Here is a 15,255-nt window from a genome sequence, read left to right as displayed (position 1 = left end):
GTTTAAGACATTGATTCAAATGGATAGATGTTGGCTGATTTACAATGATGTATCGTCGCTGAAGCGTCCGTCAGCAACTCCCCTCACACAAGAGCTCCTGGATGAAGGCGTAGACGAGGAAGAGGACGTACATGGCGGCGAAGGAGACACCGACGACGGCGTTGAGGCGAAATCGAACGGCCGTGAAGGTGACGATGGTGAGGAAGAGAACGAGGATGAGAATGAAGCCGAACTTGGCGTGTGGAGGCATCGGGCCATACCATCCATCCTCGTATCTTATCTGGTGGTATACGAAAAGAAGATACAAATAAAATTCTTACCGTAGAGTAATGACACCAACAACTGAACAATGTGGAGAGAAGAATATTTGAAAAAAAAAAATACACTGGAAAAAAAAATCACCAATCGGGAAAGGTTTTGCCAATTTTGTCACACGATAGGCTACAAAATAATGTATATGTACTGATCATTAAAATGAGAACAACATTTTTTTTTTTCAAAAGGTGAATGGAGTGAACGCCCTTATACAAGTGATCCACAGATTTTCGACAAACACCCGAACAAACAGACAAACAAACAGACACACAAAGGAACAAACAGCTCACCATATCCTCGGGGCCCAGAAGAGCCATGTTCTCGCCTTTGACGAGGACTCGGATGAGGAAAGGAAGGCCGAGTCCGAGGTTGATGTCGAAAACGTTGGATCCGATGGCGTTGGAGACGGCCATATCCCCGTAACCATCCCGAGCAACCAATATGGAACTCAGCGCATCCTGGAAGTCGACAACAACGGAATAAAGTTATGAATCACAAACGTCAACCATAGTAACAACAATACACAATCAATCTTGGTAATTATAACGATAATAATGAAAATAATGATATTGATCATCATTGTTATTATTATCCTTACCATTATCATCATCATAACATTGAAATAAAGCAAACATTGAGTTCATGGGGCATTCTATGATCCAGTTCGGAGCGCGAGCATAGAGTTGTAGTGAGCAGTGTCATTGACAGCGCCTGAGCGGTTTATATTATGTGGCAGAGAAAGAACGCTACTTTCGAAAAGATCCAGGGGAACTTATTTTACATAAAAAAAAAAACAAACAAGTTAGATTACGTAAGTAGGTGAATTTGCCCTCAGCCAATAAGATACAAGGATTTCAGTAGCTTGTCACATCTATGACAACTTGCCACTGATGACAAGTTTTATTAAACGGGCCCCAGGTCTATACCTCTGGAAGGATTCCCCTGCTCTGGTTATAGGAAAAGACGGGGTAGCTATATTATACTGTAACATTGTACCACATAAAACACTAGCTTCAGTTCATTTTAAGTTAGAAGGTCACCAAGGCGTTTTTCAAAATAAAAATAATGTAGATGGCAACACAGTGCAGCATCGGAGAAACGGGTTAAAATAGGAACCCTCACCGACATCGACTTGGTAGTGAAAAAAAAAACTCACCGGAACACTGGTGCCGATGGCGACGATGACCAGGCCCATTGTGAATTCGTTGACATTGAGGATGCAGCCCATTTTGATGACCAGAGTGACCATCCCGAAGCTGAGCGCGGCGATCCAGAAGATGGACAGGAGGAAGGACGCAATGTAATACTTCCTGAAGATGGATGGAAAAGAAAGGAAGAGGTCATAGGTCATGGAGAAATATTACTCAAGCATGATAATTTTTATTTTTCCCCAACTCTAAAAACACATAAAAAGACAGAAAAAAAAGAGGAGTCCATTGATAATCTTCTTTCTTGTGCGGACATAACTAGCCTTGACGCAGAAGACAGACAGACATTTAATGGTTCCAGGCTAGCACGCCTGTAAAGTGACGGGGCACACTGGCCATCCCCTTTAAGTCGTTGTACAAATTAGGCTACAAGACTACAAGAAGAAATGGAATAACACCATCATATTAATTATTTTGGAGCACTGTGACATAGTGGATGAGAATCTAGACTCCCAATCGGAGGACCCGAGTTCGAATCCAGTCCAGTGCTTACGTCCTTGGACAAGATAATAGAAAATTTTCACCAGCCATGTCTCTCTCGAACCTGGCAAGGTTAGAGAACCAATAATGGCAGAGACCTCTGGTAGAACAGTGTCAATAAAGACCTTAGCCATAATTATGGGTGCACGTCCCGAGACAGACACCCACGAGTCATACAACCCACGAGTCATAGAGCTCATGAGTCATACAGCCCACGAGTAATACAGCTCACAAGTCATACAGCCCATGAGTTCGACACTTAGCAGACAAGGCCCACGAGATCGACACGTTAAGCCCCGTGTTGTTTCTGTCGAACTCATGGGCTGCTTTTACCTCGTGTCGAACTCATGGGCTGTATGACTCGTGAGCTGTATGAGTCATGGACCTGTTTTCAATGTCGAACTCGTGGGCTGTATAACTCGTGAGCGTCGGTCTCGTGGGATGACCCCATGTAGCTGGAGGTGTCAAAAGGTCTTAAAGGGATGATTCAGTATTGGTGGAGATGAGAATTGGGCTTTTAACTTTTTGTGAGATACCAAGAAAACACTTATGATATAGTACAGAACATACCATTGTAAGAGGAATTTAAAGTTTATTTGATGAAAATCAGGTTCGGAATGACTGAAACATCCAAAAACAAAGTAAAACAAAGCGATCGTAATAAAGTGTGGGTCCCACATTTTATTAGAATCGCTCTGTTTTGGATAGTAGTATCTCATCCATTTCAAACTCAATTTTCATCAACTAAACGTTGAATTCCTCATGGAATTACACGCTCTTTCATATTTCATAAGAGGTTTCTCATCATCTCACAAAAAAAGTTAGAAACCTGAAATTAGGTCTCAATCAAAACTATATGATCCCTTTAAGAGCGGCGTCCGCTGACCCACGTACCTGAGATGCGGCAGGCTACAGTTGGGGATGGTCCACGTGAAGCAGCACATGAATGGGAAGCTGATGATGAAAAGGACCCACTTGAGGGCGTAGCGCAGGCAGCCGCAGGTGTCAGCCAGGATCTCCTTGTCGGGGTAGTACATGTTGATGGCGGGAAAACACGGGATGGGTCGGAGAGTGGGCTCCTCTTCCTCTTCCTCCTCCTCCTCCTTCTTCTCCCCGTCCTGATCATGAGCATGACAAAATAATGTGTAAATGTACGATAATACAAGCATGATAAAAGCATCATGTTGGAAGTCATCAAAATTCCTCAAAGTATGAATGAAAATGGATAGGATCGATTGATTGATTGATTTATAAGTGAATGAATACATGAACTAATGAATAAATAAGAATGAATATTTCATAAAATATCAGTTTTGTTTTCTTTTCTCTTCCTTTCTGCGTTGGTTGGATTTCGTTTATTTATCATTTCAATAAGTCATTATCTCAGTAAGAAAAGATTACTATAACTTTCAATCATTGTTAAGTAGGGAGTCGCAGCCTTAAGTGGAAAAAACCCCCGGCATGCCTGTGTGTGTGTATGTTGGATATAGATTGTGTGTGTACGCACACACACACATCGATTGCTGGGGAACTGTATTGTTTTCTCCTATTGTGTTTTTATCCGACAAGCATGACGGAATAAAGGGGATCATTGCACTCTTTTGTTCTCTGTACCCCACTACGCATGTAGACTTATGATGGTGTGCGTGAGTGTTTGTTGGTGAGTGTTTGTTGGTGAGTGTGTGCATTTTTTTCTTTCTTCTGTTTCGTTAATATTACTTAAGGTTAAAGTTAAAGAAAAGGGTGAGGGGTTCTTACCTGGGCGTGACCATTCTCTTCCGCCTTGCCATCCTCATGGTGGTGGTGATGGTGGTGGTGGTGTCCATCGATGAGTGACATCCGTCTCTTTGGGTCGTTAGGGTCAGAGGAAGGGTCAGAGGGTGGGTCAGTGGTGTCAGGAATGACAGGTGTGCGCTGCGCGCTGTGGATGCCCGAATCGGAGTCGCGCAGCCCGCCGTTGGGCACGCTGAGGAGCTGCGTTTGGCTCCCGTACTCGACCTGGCTCTCGCCGCCCAAACTCTCTACGTCGCCGACGATCAGGTCGTTCTTGATGTTCGCCCGCCCGTTGGCGTTGGGCGCCGCGTTCAAGTTCTGCTGGCTTACGCTCCCATTCGTCTTCGTCATGGGAATGCTGTTAGAGTTCACATCTCCATTATTGCTATTCCACACGGGCTTGCTGGTCCCGTTGACAAAGGAGGATTGGGAGGCAGGCCGCGAGCCCACGGGTGGCTTCGAGAGACTACTGTTTGGCCTGGAGCTCGCGCGGCTGTCGCTATCGCGCGCTAGCTTCCTTAGGTCATAGCTTGATGATGTCTGCACCAAGACATCATTGCGCAAGCGTAAGATATTGGCAAAGATGGGCGAGCGTGAGAATCCACAGCACACAACAGCAGGTGAAATAATGCATAAAGGTACAGGGAGTGCATTGAAGATGAACGAAATATGAATGTGTATGGTAGGAAACGAGAGTTACAAGCAAAGTGCATACGGCAGTGATTAGGGGCAAGGAAAATAGAAATGAATGTGCAAGGGTAAAGGATATCGACAGGTGAATGGAAAATGAGAAAAACAAAAATAACATTAATTTGGATAATTGAATTCTGAAAAAAAATGATATTACAGAATAACTCTCTGTTCCCTATGAGATTTACAAACTCCTACAAAATATTTTCTCGATGTCGAACGACATAACATAAAAACCACCAAGATAAAGTTGGTTCTCGTAGGACTGAAAACATTATCCTGGACATTTAAACACATACTATTTTATAGGGGCAACCACTAAAATAATGTCCCTGGTATCACACATTTATACTTCATCTAACTCTGGAAGGAATAGCCAATATCATTATCATCTTCTAGTCATGTCGCTTCAAAAAGAGTTTTTTTCCCCCTATATTTTGTCTTGCTCTTTTTTCTATCAATGCAAAATGTTTCACAGAGTATTTGCATTCACTTGTTTGCCGTTTATGGTACAAACACATCATTCAGTCTCGTGACACCTTTGAGCCATTGACGGAGAGAACGATAATGACTTCTGACTTCTATTGATTGTGTTTCTCGTTGGAGAAAGTTAATGAAAAATAAACATAGAACGCACTTGAAAGAGACTAAGTTTGCATGGGACTTACGAAGTTGGATGACAGCTCGCCATGTTTAACGTGGTGGAAAATGTGCTTGTTGTTGGCGTTGGGAACGGCGAGTGTGGTGGAGGCACTGGAAAGCACGGATATTTTCCTGTCCTGCACGGGGAAAAAAAGGTAATTGCAAACATTAGTATTACGACAGTGAGATTTAATCGTTGAAAACCAAATCACATGAGGCAAACTAGGCCACTGCATGCTTGCCTTAATCACACTTACATACTACTTCATCATATAGTTTAACATACTGTAGTCCAGAGGTAATCACTGTTCTGAATGAAATTCTCGTCATTCTCTTTAGAACAAAAGTAATGTCATTATGTTATGAATGGATTATTACGCAATGTAACCACGGTAAACCTTCGATATATTGCAACCCATGTAATGGAAATTAGAGGAAGACGAAAAAAGTGTATTTCCAATATTGCTGAGAGTGAAGTTAAATGCCATCAATTAAATCCTGTTGTTTTCTATCATTGCAATTATGCATTCTACGCAGTCTTAATTTAAGCACGGAGGTCTTGACGTGTGCAAGTGAATGGACTGATGAACGTACCACATCCGCGTTTGCTGTATGTTGTAGAGGTGGAAGCTTGCGGGGTAGGGCGTTTCCCTTCTGCTCCGCCGTTGTCTCGGCGGTGTTCCCCTCAGCTGGTTGTGCTGGGACTGCCTCCGGAGTCTGCTCCGCCGCTGCCTCCTCGTCCAAGGGGGCCACGTCATTCTGACAGAATCCTCCGCTGCCATGGAAACGGGAGAGGTAGAGTTCATTAATATGAATCAAACAAGGTCATAACTTTGTACAAGCCCCGTCCGATACGCTTTACACTTAACCTCAAACTCATAGGATATCAAAAGGCTTGACTTGACGAAATGGGGGTGGGTAACTACGTACCCCTTTTATTTTAATCTATGATTCGTCACCCTCATCTATATGCATTCAAGCGTTCATCCCGGAGATTTGACATACAATCAGTTTCTGGCGATTCAAATTTACTCAAAGCAGTTATATCACACAGTTAGGCTACATCTTGCCTTCTTCAGGTGGGAGATGGAATAAAGTGGACATGTTATGTAAACATCCATTTGATACAAGAGTTATTCGGGTTAAAATAGGAGAGAATCTTTTCAAAAATCTTCTGGACCAAACAAAAAAAGAAAGAGAGAGAGAGAGAGAGAGAGAGAGAGAGAGAAAAGAAAGACTATTTTTACTTTACTGCAACTGATTGACAAATTGCCCTTTTATCGACGTCAATAGACACCAATTATTCACTTGTTTAATGATTACAATTATGAGCATACAACGGCCCTCTGGTGCTAGACAATGAAAAACGAGCTCTTTAAATACGGCACTTAAAGAGTTGAGCGCCCTCTACGATTTCATGCCGCGGATGTGTACTGTACCGAGCTATGGTTTACACTCACCAGGTTATGTGATCTGTCGCTGCCATGATCTTAGGGTTGAACTTCATGAGGACGAGATAGATGATGTAGAGGATGAGGAGCAATAATGCCTCCCACCATGTGATGTAGACATCCCACGAAAAGATGATGTAACACGCAATGGAAAGCAGATAGAAAATGCTGTCCCTCGCTAGGGGGCGCCAGTCAAGATGCAAGACCTAGATGCGAGTGGTAGAAATGGCGGAAATGAATGAGCGAAAAAGACAGACAGCGTACAAATATTACTAATTCGTTACTCGTACATTTTCCTTCTCGCAGTGATGAGGAATAAGAATGCATGGGAATGAATGAACTGTTGTTCAAGCAAGAGACTGCAAAGTAAACAGACTAAGTGAAAACTTTTACTAACACAAGAATCACATTAATTGCTGTAACAACATGACAATAATTTATTCTACGTTAATGGTCTACGTTTCACGTAAGGATACGCAACGAAATGGAGGTGCTAACACGTCTAATGAGATTATTGATTATTGTTACATCAAGATATGAAATGGAATACAAGAGTGCATAGCAGTATATTGATTTTTCAGTATTCATGATATCAATAATATCATAATGTTGCTATTTCATTTTTAATCGCGCTATTATCTAATAAGGTTACATCGGATGCATGTTCAGTTGTTGTTGTAATTTGTTTTTCTTAATTACGTCACGAAACAAGATGCCTAAAGGCTCAAATAGTAAACGAATGGCAAATGAGGGCTGGCTATGAAGACCAGTGTGTACAGGGAGGTCATCACGTCTAGTCTCTAAGTAGGGTATGTACGACGAAGAGCGAGAAAAGTGAGCAACATGCATCGTTCGGAGAAACGAAACCTTCAACAACACCTCTCATTATTGCCTCCCTAGTGCTATCACGAAATCGACATTATTTACTCCAAGTTGAACATTCATTACTGACCTTTCCTGCCAAAGCAGCTGTGAGCGCGATGATGATCAGGATGTTGAACATGGCCGAGCCCACGATGGTCCCGACGCCGACATCGCTCTCGAAGGCGACCCCGACCACGGAGGTGAACAGCTCCGGGGCCGACGACCCGGCGGCCATGAAAGTGGCCCCGGCGACGTCCTCGGAGAGCTCCAGCTTCTCCGAAATCGCCTCCAGAGATGGCACGAAGAAGTCATCGCAGATGATGGCGATAGCTGGAGGAGAGAGAGAGGGTAATCCGTCACCATGACAACCAAGGTTAGATGGACCGAGGTGAGGGAGCTATAGTGAGAGACCCCGCTGTAATTCTATTCAATCAGAGGCGTAGTTGTAAATACCTACTTAAGATTATTTTCAAAGATTCCCGAAAGGCTACGCTGATAGTTGTTGTTTACACACGTCGTGTATATGTATCTGGATGCGATTGCGCGTAGTGAATAAAGGCATTTGTCATCTTTAATCTTTGTTGAAAAGATTGAAAAGATCAAGAAATGTCACCCTATTCAGACAAATGACGCAATGATGAATAGAAGTACAACTAAATGTGCCTCGAGGCCTCCTCAGAAAAAGCGCGGCTCTGATTATTCACTGTGAAGCGCTTGAAAGAAAGGAGGGGAATATAAACTGCTTACGAAATCTTAACGTGCCTATCCCAGGGAGTTAAAGGGACTGAAGGATGAATGAGAATTTAGTGTCTTTACTACAAAAGACTGGATGTGAGTCGAGTTGTCCTGGTTATAAAGAAAACAGCAATCTGGCAATATCCCCTTCTTTCTTACGTTGTCCATCGGCAATGCCGTTTAAAAAGCAAAGCAGCGAGACTGAAGTAACGCATTCGTGTAATGCAATAGAAATTGGCCGACTCCTGATTTAAACACAAAAGTGGTTACAAACCCCTTCTTTGTTTGTTTGTGCTTGGGTTGCCAAGATTCAAATTCCTATTATCGACATTCTTATATTGTCTGAACGTAATTATCTTTAATCAATGTCGTTCACTTTCTTCCGTTTGTTTCTCTCTTTTTTTTTTCTTAGCTTTCTGAATGCATACCCCTTTTTATTGGAATTTGTTAAATATTCTGATTGTAATCACTGCACTTGATATAGGCTTACCTACAACTGCGTACAATATCGATTGTATCACCCTCCATTTCTTTCGACATATTTTTATTTGGTATACAGGCAGTTGTGGGATGGAGGATTTCGTTTAAATACAGTGCAGTTGAACAGAAAATTGTATACCAATTAAAGACAACAAAATTATTTTTTGTTCTGTTTTGTTCTTTCTTTCTTTTTTTAACTTACCGATGAACAAGACGAGGACGGCAAAAGCGTAGAATGCCACCCACAGCCCGGGCAAGTTTGCCTTCTCATATTCGCACTGTTCCCAGGCAGGCTTGTTGTGAGAGGCGTTTGACAGCAAATGTCTGCCCGAGTGGGAGTCTGTGACATAACGATAAAGAAAAAGAATGCATTTTTGTTATAAAACACTACCGGCAGTGCTTCGCAGATCGAAGTCATGAAAGATGATATCCGCTCGCATAAACCTACAATATCAATCATCCAAAGACAGCAATATTTGCATCATCTGAAAAAAAAAAAATATACAGTAAACCTTGCCTAAGTTGAATCTATTTGGACTGCCGACTTATGCGAGGTCGACTTATAAGCAAGGCTGCCTGTAGGTGTCTATCAATCTTCTGTTCAAGGAAGAACACTGATTTTATATTTGTGCGAACTGTTGTCTAAGAAAGGGAAGAATAACAATAAAAACATATAATAGAGAAAACGCCATCAATACTTTACCTGGAAAAGGCTTGACAACAATAATGCACGCATGAAATTACATCAATATCAGCTAGACGATATTTATTGATTTTCTGGCTTTGTTATCTCCTCGCACAAAATCTATAATCACCAGTTTTCTACTGAACAAGCGCTGAAGGGAAAAAGCATGATATTCATGATCTTTCTTTTAATGTCAACACATGGTCCGACGCTATTTCTGGTCCGTCGTTTTCTAGTACTTTGTAGAGTGCACGGGTTTTTTTTTTTCTTGTGATTTCATGTCATAAAAACAGAATTTGGTGATGATTTGTGTATAAATGTGTCAACATGGTCAATGGGAGACTATCTCATAGTGACTGAGGTGATTATATCACAACATCCGATTACTCTGATGATATCATTACTGTTTGGTGGAGGCAGTGTGGAAGTGTAAATTTTCCTGGCGTTCTTAGGCAACACCCAATTTTTGATTAAACCTCTCAGGTTCCATCGATGTGCTTTTTATTCTATTTCCGTAAAGCTGTCTTGACACATGATGTGAGGCATGCACTCTGATACTGTCACTACCCCATGTCGTGGTTATGATTATGATGTGATCTGAAATCACTTTCCATTAATTGTGTTGCAAGCATTTTCTGCAGGCGCTGAATTTAAAAGAGGTCCAATTAATAATTATCAAAAACATACCATCAGTAAATTACATAGATAAAACAGTGTCATAGAGTGATAAAAAAATAATGCTTAAATCGAATCAAACACATCACAATGAATTACAAAGCTAGTTATGTCGCAGTAATGAATATTATTCAAAGATGATGCTATACTTGGAAAACGAATAGAGGAATCCTCCAACGGGCTAGTAGCTCCGATCTATTCGACAGTTTGAGGCCTTGCACAGAGGTGATATGTACTGAAACATAATGTGTGTAAAGTTGGATACTGTACATATACTTGTATAAAACATCACTGGATACTACCTCCGTAAAATCTGGACACCCCCCCCCCCCCCCATCTTCATTCCCTATTCTCTTCGTTATAGGGCAGTATCAAAATTCATCCCAACAAAATGCAAAAATAAATAATGCTGGTTCACATGAACTGTGCAGCGCCAGAATAACCCGATTTATTGTTGGAGCAAATATCTCAAGCTATCATATTGGCTACGGTTCTACCAAGGAGTTATCAATGTTCTGTGACAATTCCTTGGTTCTCCACTGCCCTTCTAAAGCTGAAATTCCTCTACTACGTTGATGTCTGATAGCTGAGGAATAAAAATTGCTGGTTCTTTTCGCATGCCCTACTTATCTACACAGAATTTGAAACATCTGTCACATTAATGCAGTTATTTCTGGTTTGCCACGGCTCGAGCGCGACCGACATTTTCCTCCGAACTGTCGTTCATACCCGTCATTCCTAACAGTTTATCGAGTATTGCTGCTTCTATTGGCGAAAACACAATCAATAAACGCATATCAAGAAACAACAAACGGAGGAGAAGGAAAACAAAAAAATAACTAAGATAATAAATCACATGTAGAGCTTACTTGTCATCATCATCATCGCTTCATTGTTCATTGCAGCCCACGTTGGGAGCTGGAGACCTTAATCAACTCTTTTGAGCATGCGTGACTCTTCATCACTCCGAGACGCCATAACATTATTATTTGACAACGCAGTCGACGTGTTTATACCACACGCTCTGCCCCAAGGGAAACCTGATTTCCCTCTCTTCTACATTTATATAAGTGATGCAATACGGGAAAAAATCTTTGAAAAGGGGGAAAACAAGAAAACAAGAAACAAGAAATGCACTGCTAACGAATCCTAAAGAGAAGGACAATCCGTACGTCTCAGACGTTCGATATATAATGTAAAGTTTACATGCCAAATTGATGAACGTTCGTGAAATATGACAACAGAGCAAGCTGAGTTGGGGTTGGACTCCTCTATAAATTGGCAAAAACGTTCTCAAACTTAGTTAATTTTCTTACAGAGCACTTCATCGCCAATCTGTTTGGATAAATCAGCCTTTGTGCGTGTTGATAGGTTTTTGTTTTGCTCCTCTGTTTTTAGAATAAAGGTCACCCGTAACGAAAACAAGGAGCGTTTATAGCATCTAAGCAAGATGGACTACACAGGGGAAGCCACATACCGAGATTCTCACCTCCGCATTAGAACGGCTTCCCGAGTGTTGATCACAACTGAGGTAACGGTCCACGGTTACATGCGAAGTCCGATCTATAAACAAGGCTTAGCGAGGATTAAAAGGAGGGTTGTTATCCTCTCAGCAGAAAGGAGGGAGAACCTCCCTACTGCTTACCCGAAATTCCCCAGTGAGGGCGAGCAATCGACAGTCGCCACACTATCAGACAAGTCCGTCCTCCCTGATCCATGAAGTGGCTTCTAGGACTTCGCAAGGTTAAGTCTCATTGTGGGGAACTCACACCCAGGCCTATTCGGCTCCCTCCGAGTTAGAACAGGGAACGGGGACGATCCTACTACAAGTCAATAGAGAGCGGAGTTGCCGAAACCCTTCATTACCTATTCGACTCCGTCGATCTATAACAAAGCCACAAGAAGAAGAATAGGTTCGAAACCTCTGGACCCATTCATCCGGATGGATTAGGAAAGGAGCAAAGCCCCAAAATCGAAGGACAAAGCTCCGTTGGATTCCTTTGTCTGTCTTCGCTCTGCAACTTTAACATGTTTTACACGGAGAAGAACCCTTCAGGCAGGCACGCATCACACAACAGGCCGAAACTACTCGCTGGACATAGGCCCAAGCTTTACATAATGGCACTCGCCGTCAGGCCAGTAGCCTCAGATTGCATTGAGGTAAAGGAGCGAAGAGGGTTGTCCATCTAATCCTAAATAATTGAGAAAAGTATTGATCGACGGGGGCGTAATGGAAGGTGGTCCTGTGTGTAAGATACAGCGGGAGAATTTTGCTTCCATTTTGTCCCTGTGCACATGTACGTATTGCTGCGAGCACAAATTCCTGCCCAAATATTTTATTCCTGTTCCGTTCCTCATCATGCACCTCGATTCAAATCAGATCTATTCATAAAAAAGTTTTCATTGTTGCATCCGTCATTTGGAGACACATAAATTATTCTTTAACTCATATTTTCGTGCAGTTGCATTAAGGTTCATAATGGCAACCTTGCGAAATATTTAGATCAGGCGTTGATGAAATGGGTCAGACGCGACATACGCACAAACATGGCGACGAAGGCCAATGGCTTCTGGCTTTTCTGTCGATGATTGGCCGTCAGCATCAGAGACAAATTTTATTATCTACACACTGGCAGTTATTGTTCATCACATTCTGCTTCTGCTTCTTTAGTTTGATGTGTATGTAACAGCTACAATCATTTCTGAAAGGCACTGTGAAGTTATAGAGCAGGCAAGATGGCGTAACGTAAAATAATTAAAGAATGACCAAAAGAACAATGGCGACATGCCGTCAGGTTAGCCAAAAACTTCACTGATCTGTTGATTGTAAATGAAAAGTTAGGGAAATTTCCAGAAAAGAAATCCGCTTTGCCGCTTAACTTCCAGCTCAAAAAACTCCCCTCCTGGCAGTGTGTATCTGAGCAAGATCTTCGAATAAGCATTTCCTAACTATCTCATCTCATCTCTATAGCTACTCAGATGTTAGTTAATGTTCTTCGTTCACTTGTCTTGCTAAAACTCGATTACGAAGCCTTGCTGAATATGCGTGAATTTAATTGCTTTCTCGCTCGCCAGCGAACAGACAATCCTCGAGGGACCCTTCGAAGATGAATTCACATTATTTATGCTGAAAATGTGGGACTTCATTCCTTACAATCCCTTATTCTCGTCTAATTGGCTCGCAGTTAATGTCTAGTTTCTTTCGAAGAGTCTCGGGGCGTATTACGCTTGTTCTGCAAAGTCAGAATGAATTTTGCCCCCAGAATCAATCATCGCTGCGAATGCTCTTTGGCATGACGTATACCGCGTGTACTTATCGTGATAGGTGTGTGAAGTGATCACGATACAAACAATCATAAGGGTGTGTGTGGGTCTTTTTTTTTTTTCAAGCTTGGAACGACTTTTTTGTTTTGGCAAGGTAGAGTAAAACAGTTACATCATCAACGTGATGTTGGCTTGCCCTAGTTTGCAAACCAATGCAGTTATGATTTGTTACCACTCAGATGGTGATGTTTCAAGATGTTGAGAGCTGGCGTTAACACCACATTATTTTCTCCCGTATCATTTTGTTCCCGCGCCCTGCATTTTCTGGTGCGACATATAATGTGATTATGGAGCAGCCTTCAGTTTGCATGGTGCGGCTGTTGCGGCGTCTGCAAGCAGGTGACGTGAGGAGAGGACCGGATGAATTTATCAATTATATTCCCCACCTCCATTACGGTTTGTACTGTTAATTCTAGGTTGTTTTGTGCTGCTTCTCAGCAGACGTGAATCCAACCATCGAGTGCGTCACATTGAGGAGGCATAATGCTCAAGGTGTATCAGGTATCAAAGATGCTGAGGAGGGGGGGGGGGGAGGAGGAGGAGGAGGAAAGGGGGGACACACTCCCATGGAGCTATAGGAATTGACAGCTACAGACGAAGGGTTAGGACGTAATGACATCAGCATCAAGAAAAGTTCGTGTCACTGTCGCTACCTTTTTTTTTTTCACAGATGAAGTAAGAGAGAAGGAAGATAACCTCCTTCATTTCCTATCCATCTAGACGCGAGTGACGACATGCACTCATCAGTAGGCGTTGTGAATGTCATGATCACAACATAGCGAGTACGTGGACTGTCTTCATCCCAATCCCAGTTATCAGCTCTCTTTTTTCATCACTCATCTCTCTTTCCTCTCCCCCAAGTTCCATTTATTGTACCCTTGTCTCAATTCGCCGGTGAAGTCTCCTTCTCGCTCTTCCTCGTCTTCCTTCAAGTGTCAAATTCGCCTCCCCTCCCCCTCCCCAGCCTTCATTCTAATTTCCGTTTCTCGTCTTTCCTTTGCTTAGTTCACTCCTCTTCTCAGGATCTTCTCGTTAACTCTACCAGGTACCATCCTTCGTCTTTTTTTTTCCTCCCTTCATTAAATTTCTGGAATACGTTTCTCTGTCACCCCTCGTCCATTTTCACTACATAGCATCCCTCACCTACCGCCTCAACCCCAAACTCTTACAATACCACGTAACATACTTATCCCCCCCCCCCTCCCCTTGTTAAGGGCCTCACCTGTTTCATATGTGTTAGAGATTCCTGTCTCCCCGCTAGATGTGATGTACAGGAGGGTTGAGATGAGGAAAACGGCCAGCAGCACCGCCGTCCTGGTCAACCACGGCCGGTCGAACGAGCCCCTCGCGCTCCTGTCTCGCCCCCCTAGTCCAACCCGATGCCGCCATGGATGTCTTCGTCTGGCCCCGCCCCATCGGCTCGGTGCTGGTTTGATGACTATGTTACTTGATTGCATTGTCCTGTAAATACAAATGGGAAAAGGGTCACGAGTAAAGGTATCCGTAACATTTTGTCTCTACACGAAAAAAAAAAAAAAATCATCAAATTCCTTTGGTCGGTGCTTGCGTCTCTTGTCGTGTTGTATACCAAGGAGGTACCTCGTTGATTGCAGACGTTGTCATGGAGATACGGCATCATCTCTTTTTTGTTAGGTTGGTTGCTGGTAAATAATTCTTTAGCTCGATGATATAAAATCATCTGACTACGTTGCTCGGTGCTTGTGTCTCGTTCCGCATTGTACATGATAAGATACAGCATCGTCTCCATTACTTTGTTGGCTTGGTTGCTAGTAAATAATGCATCTCGACGATACTTATGGGTTCTGGTAATAGCAGCATAACGTTTTCATTCTATCCATTCGAGGTTACTGTAACTCCGTCCCCGACTTGTTCTCAAGCGACGTCCTAATAACGATTGTAATAACTATAATAA

The 15,255-nt window shown here is 42.6% G+C and overlaps 1 protein-coding gene across 1 annotated transcript; it reads right to left on the bottom strand.

Annotated features, from left to right (window-relative positions):
* Positions 1-70: 70 nt before the first annotated feature.
* LOC139709509 (sodium/potassium/calcium exchanger 1-like) lies at positions 71-14,779 on the bottom strand. Its single transcript, XM_071621469.1, has 11 exons — positions 14,545-14,779; positions 8,841-8,978; positions 7,512-7,753; positions 6,569-6,765; positions 5,706-5,883; positions 5,135-5,245; positions 3,762-4,316; positions 2,898-3,121; positions 1,472-1,625; positions 606-773; positions 71-280 (listed from the first exon to the last, which is right to left on the bottom strand). The coding sequence occupies exons 1-11, from the start codon at positions 14,777-14,779 to the stop codon at positions 71-73; spliced, it is 2,412 nt and encodes an 803-aa protein (XP_071477570.1).
* Between the last annotated feature and the right edge of the window lie 476 nt (positions 14,780-15,255).

The sequence above is a fragment of the Diadema antillarum genome, unplaced genomic scaffold (genome assembly GCF_040938485.1).
Source record: "Diadema antillarum isolate AM-2024a unplaced genomic scaffold, OU_Dant_1.0 seq00001440_RagTag, whole genome shotgun sequence".
Taxonomy (NCBI): Eukaryota; Metazoa; Echinodermata; class Echinoidea; order Diadematoida; family Diadematidae; genus Diadema; species Diadema antillarum.
The sequence above is the reverse complement of the archived record's forward strand: the minus strand, read 5'-3'. Positions and strand labels throughout refer to the sequence as shown.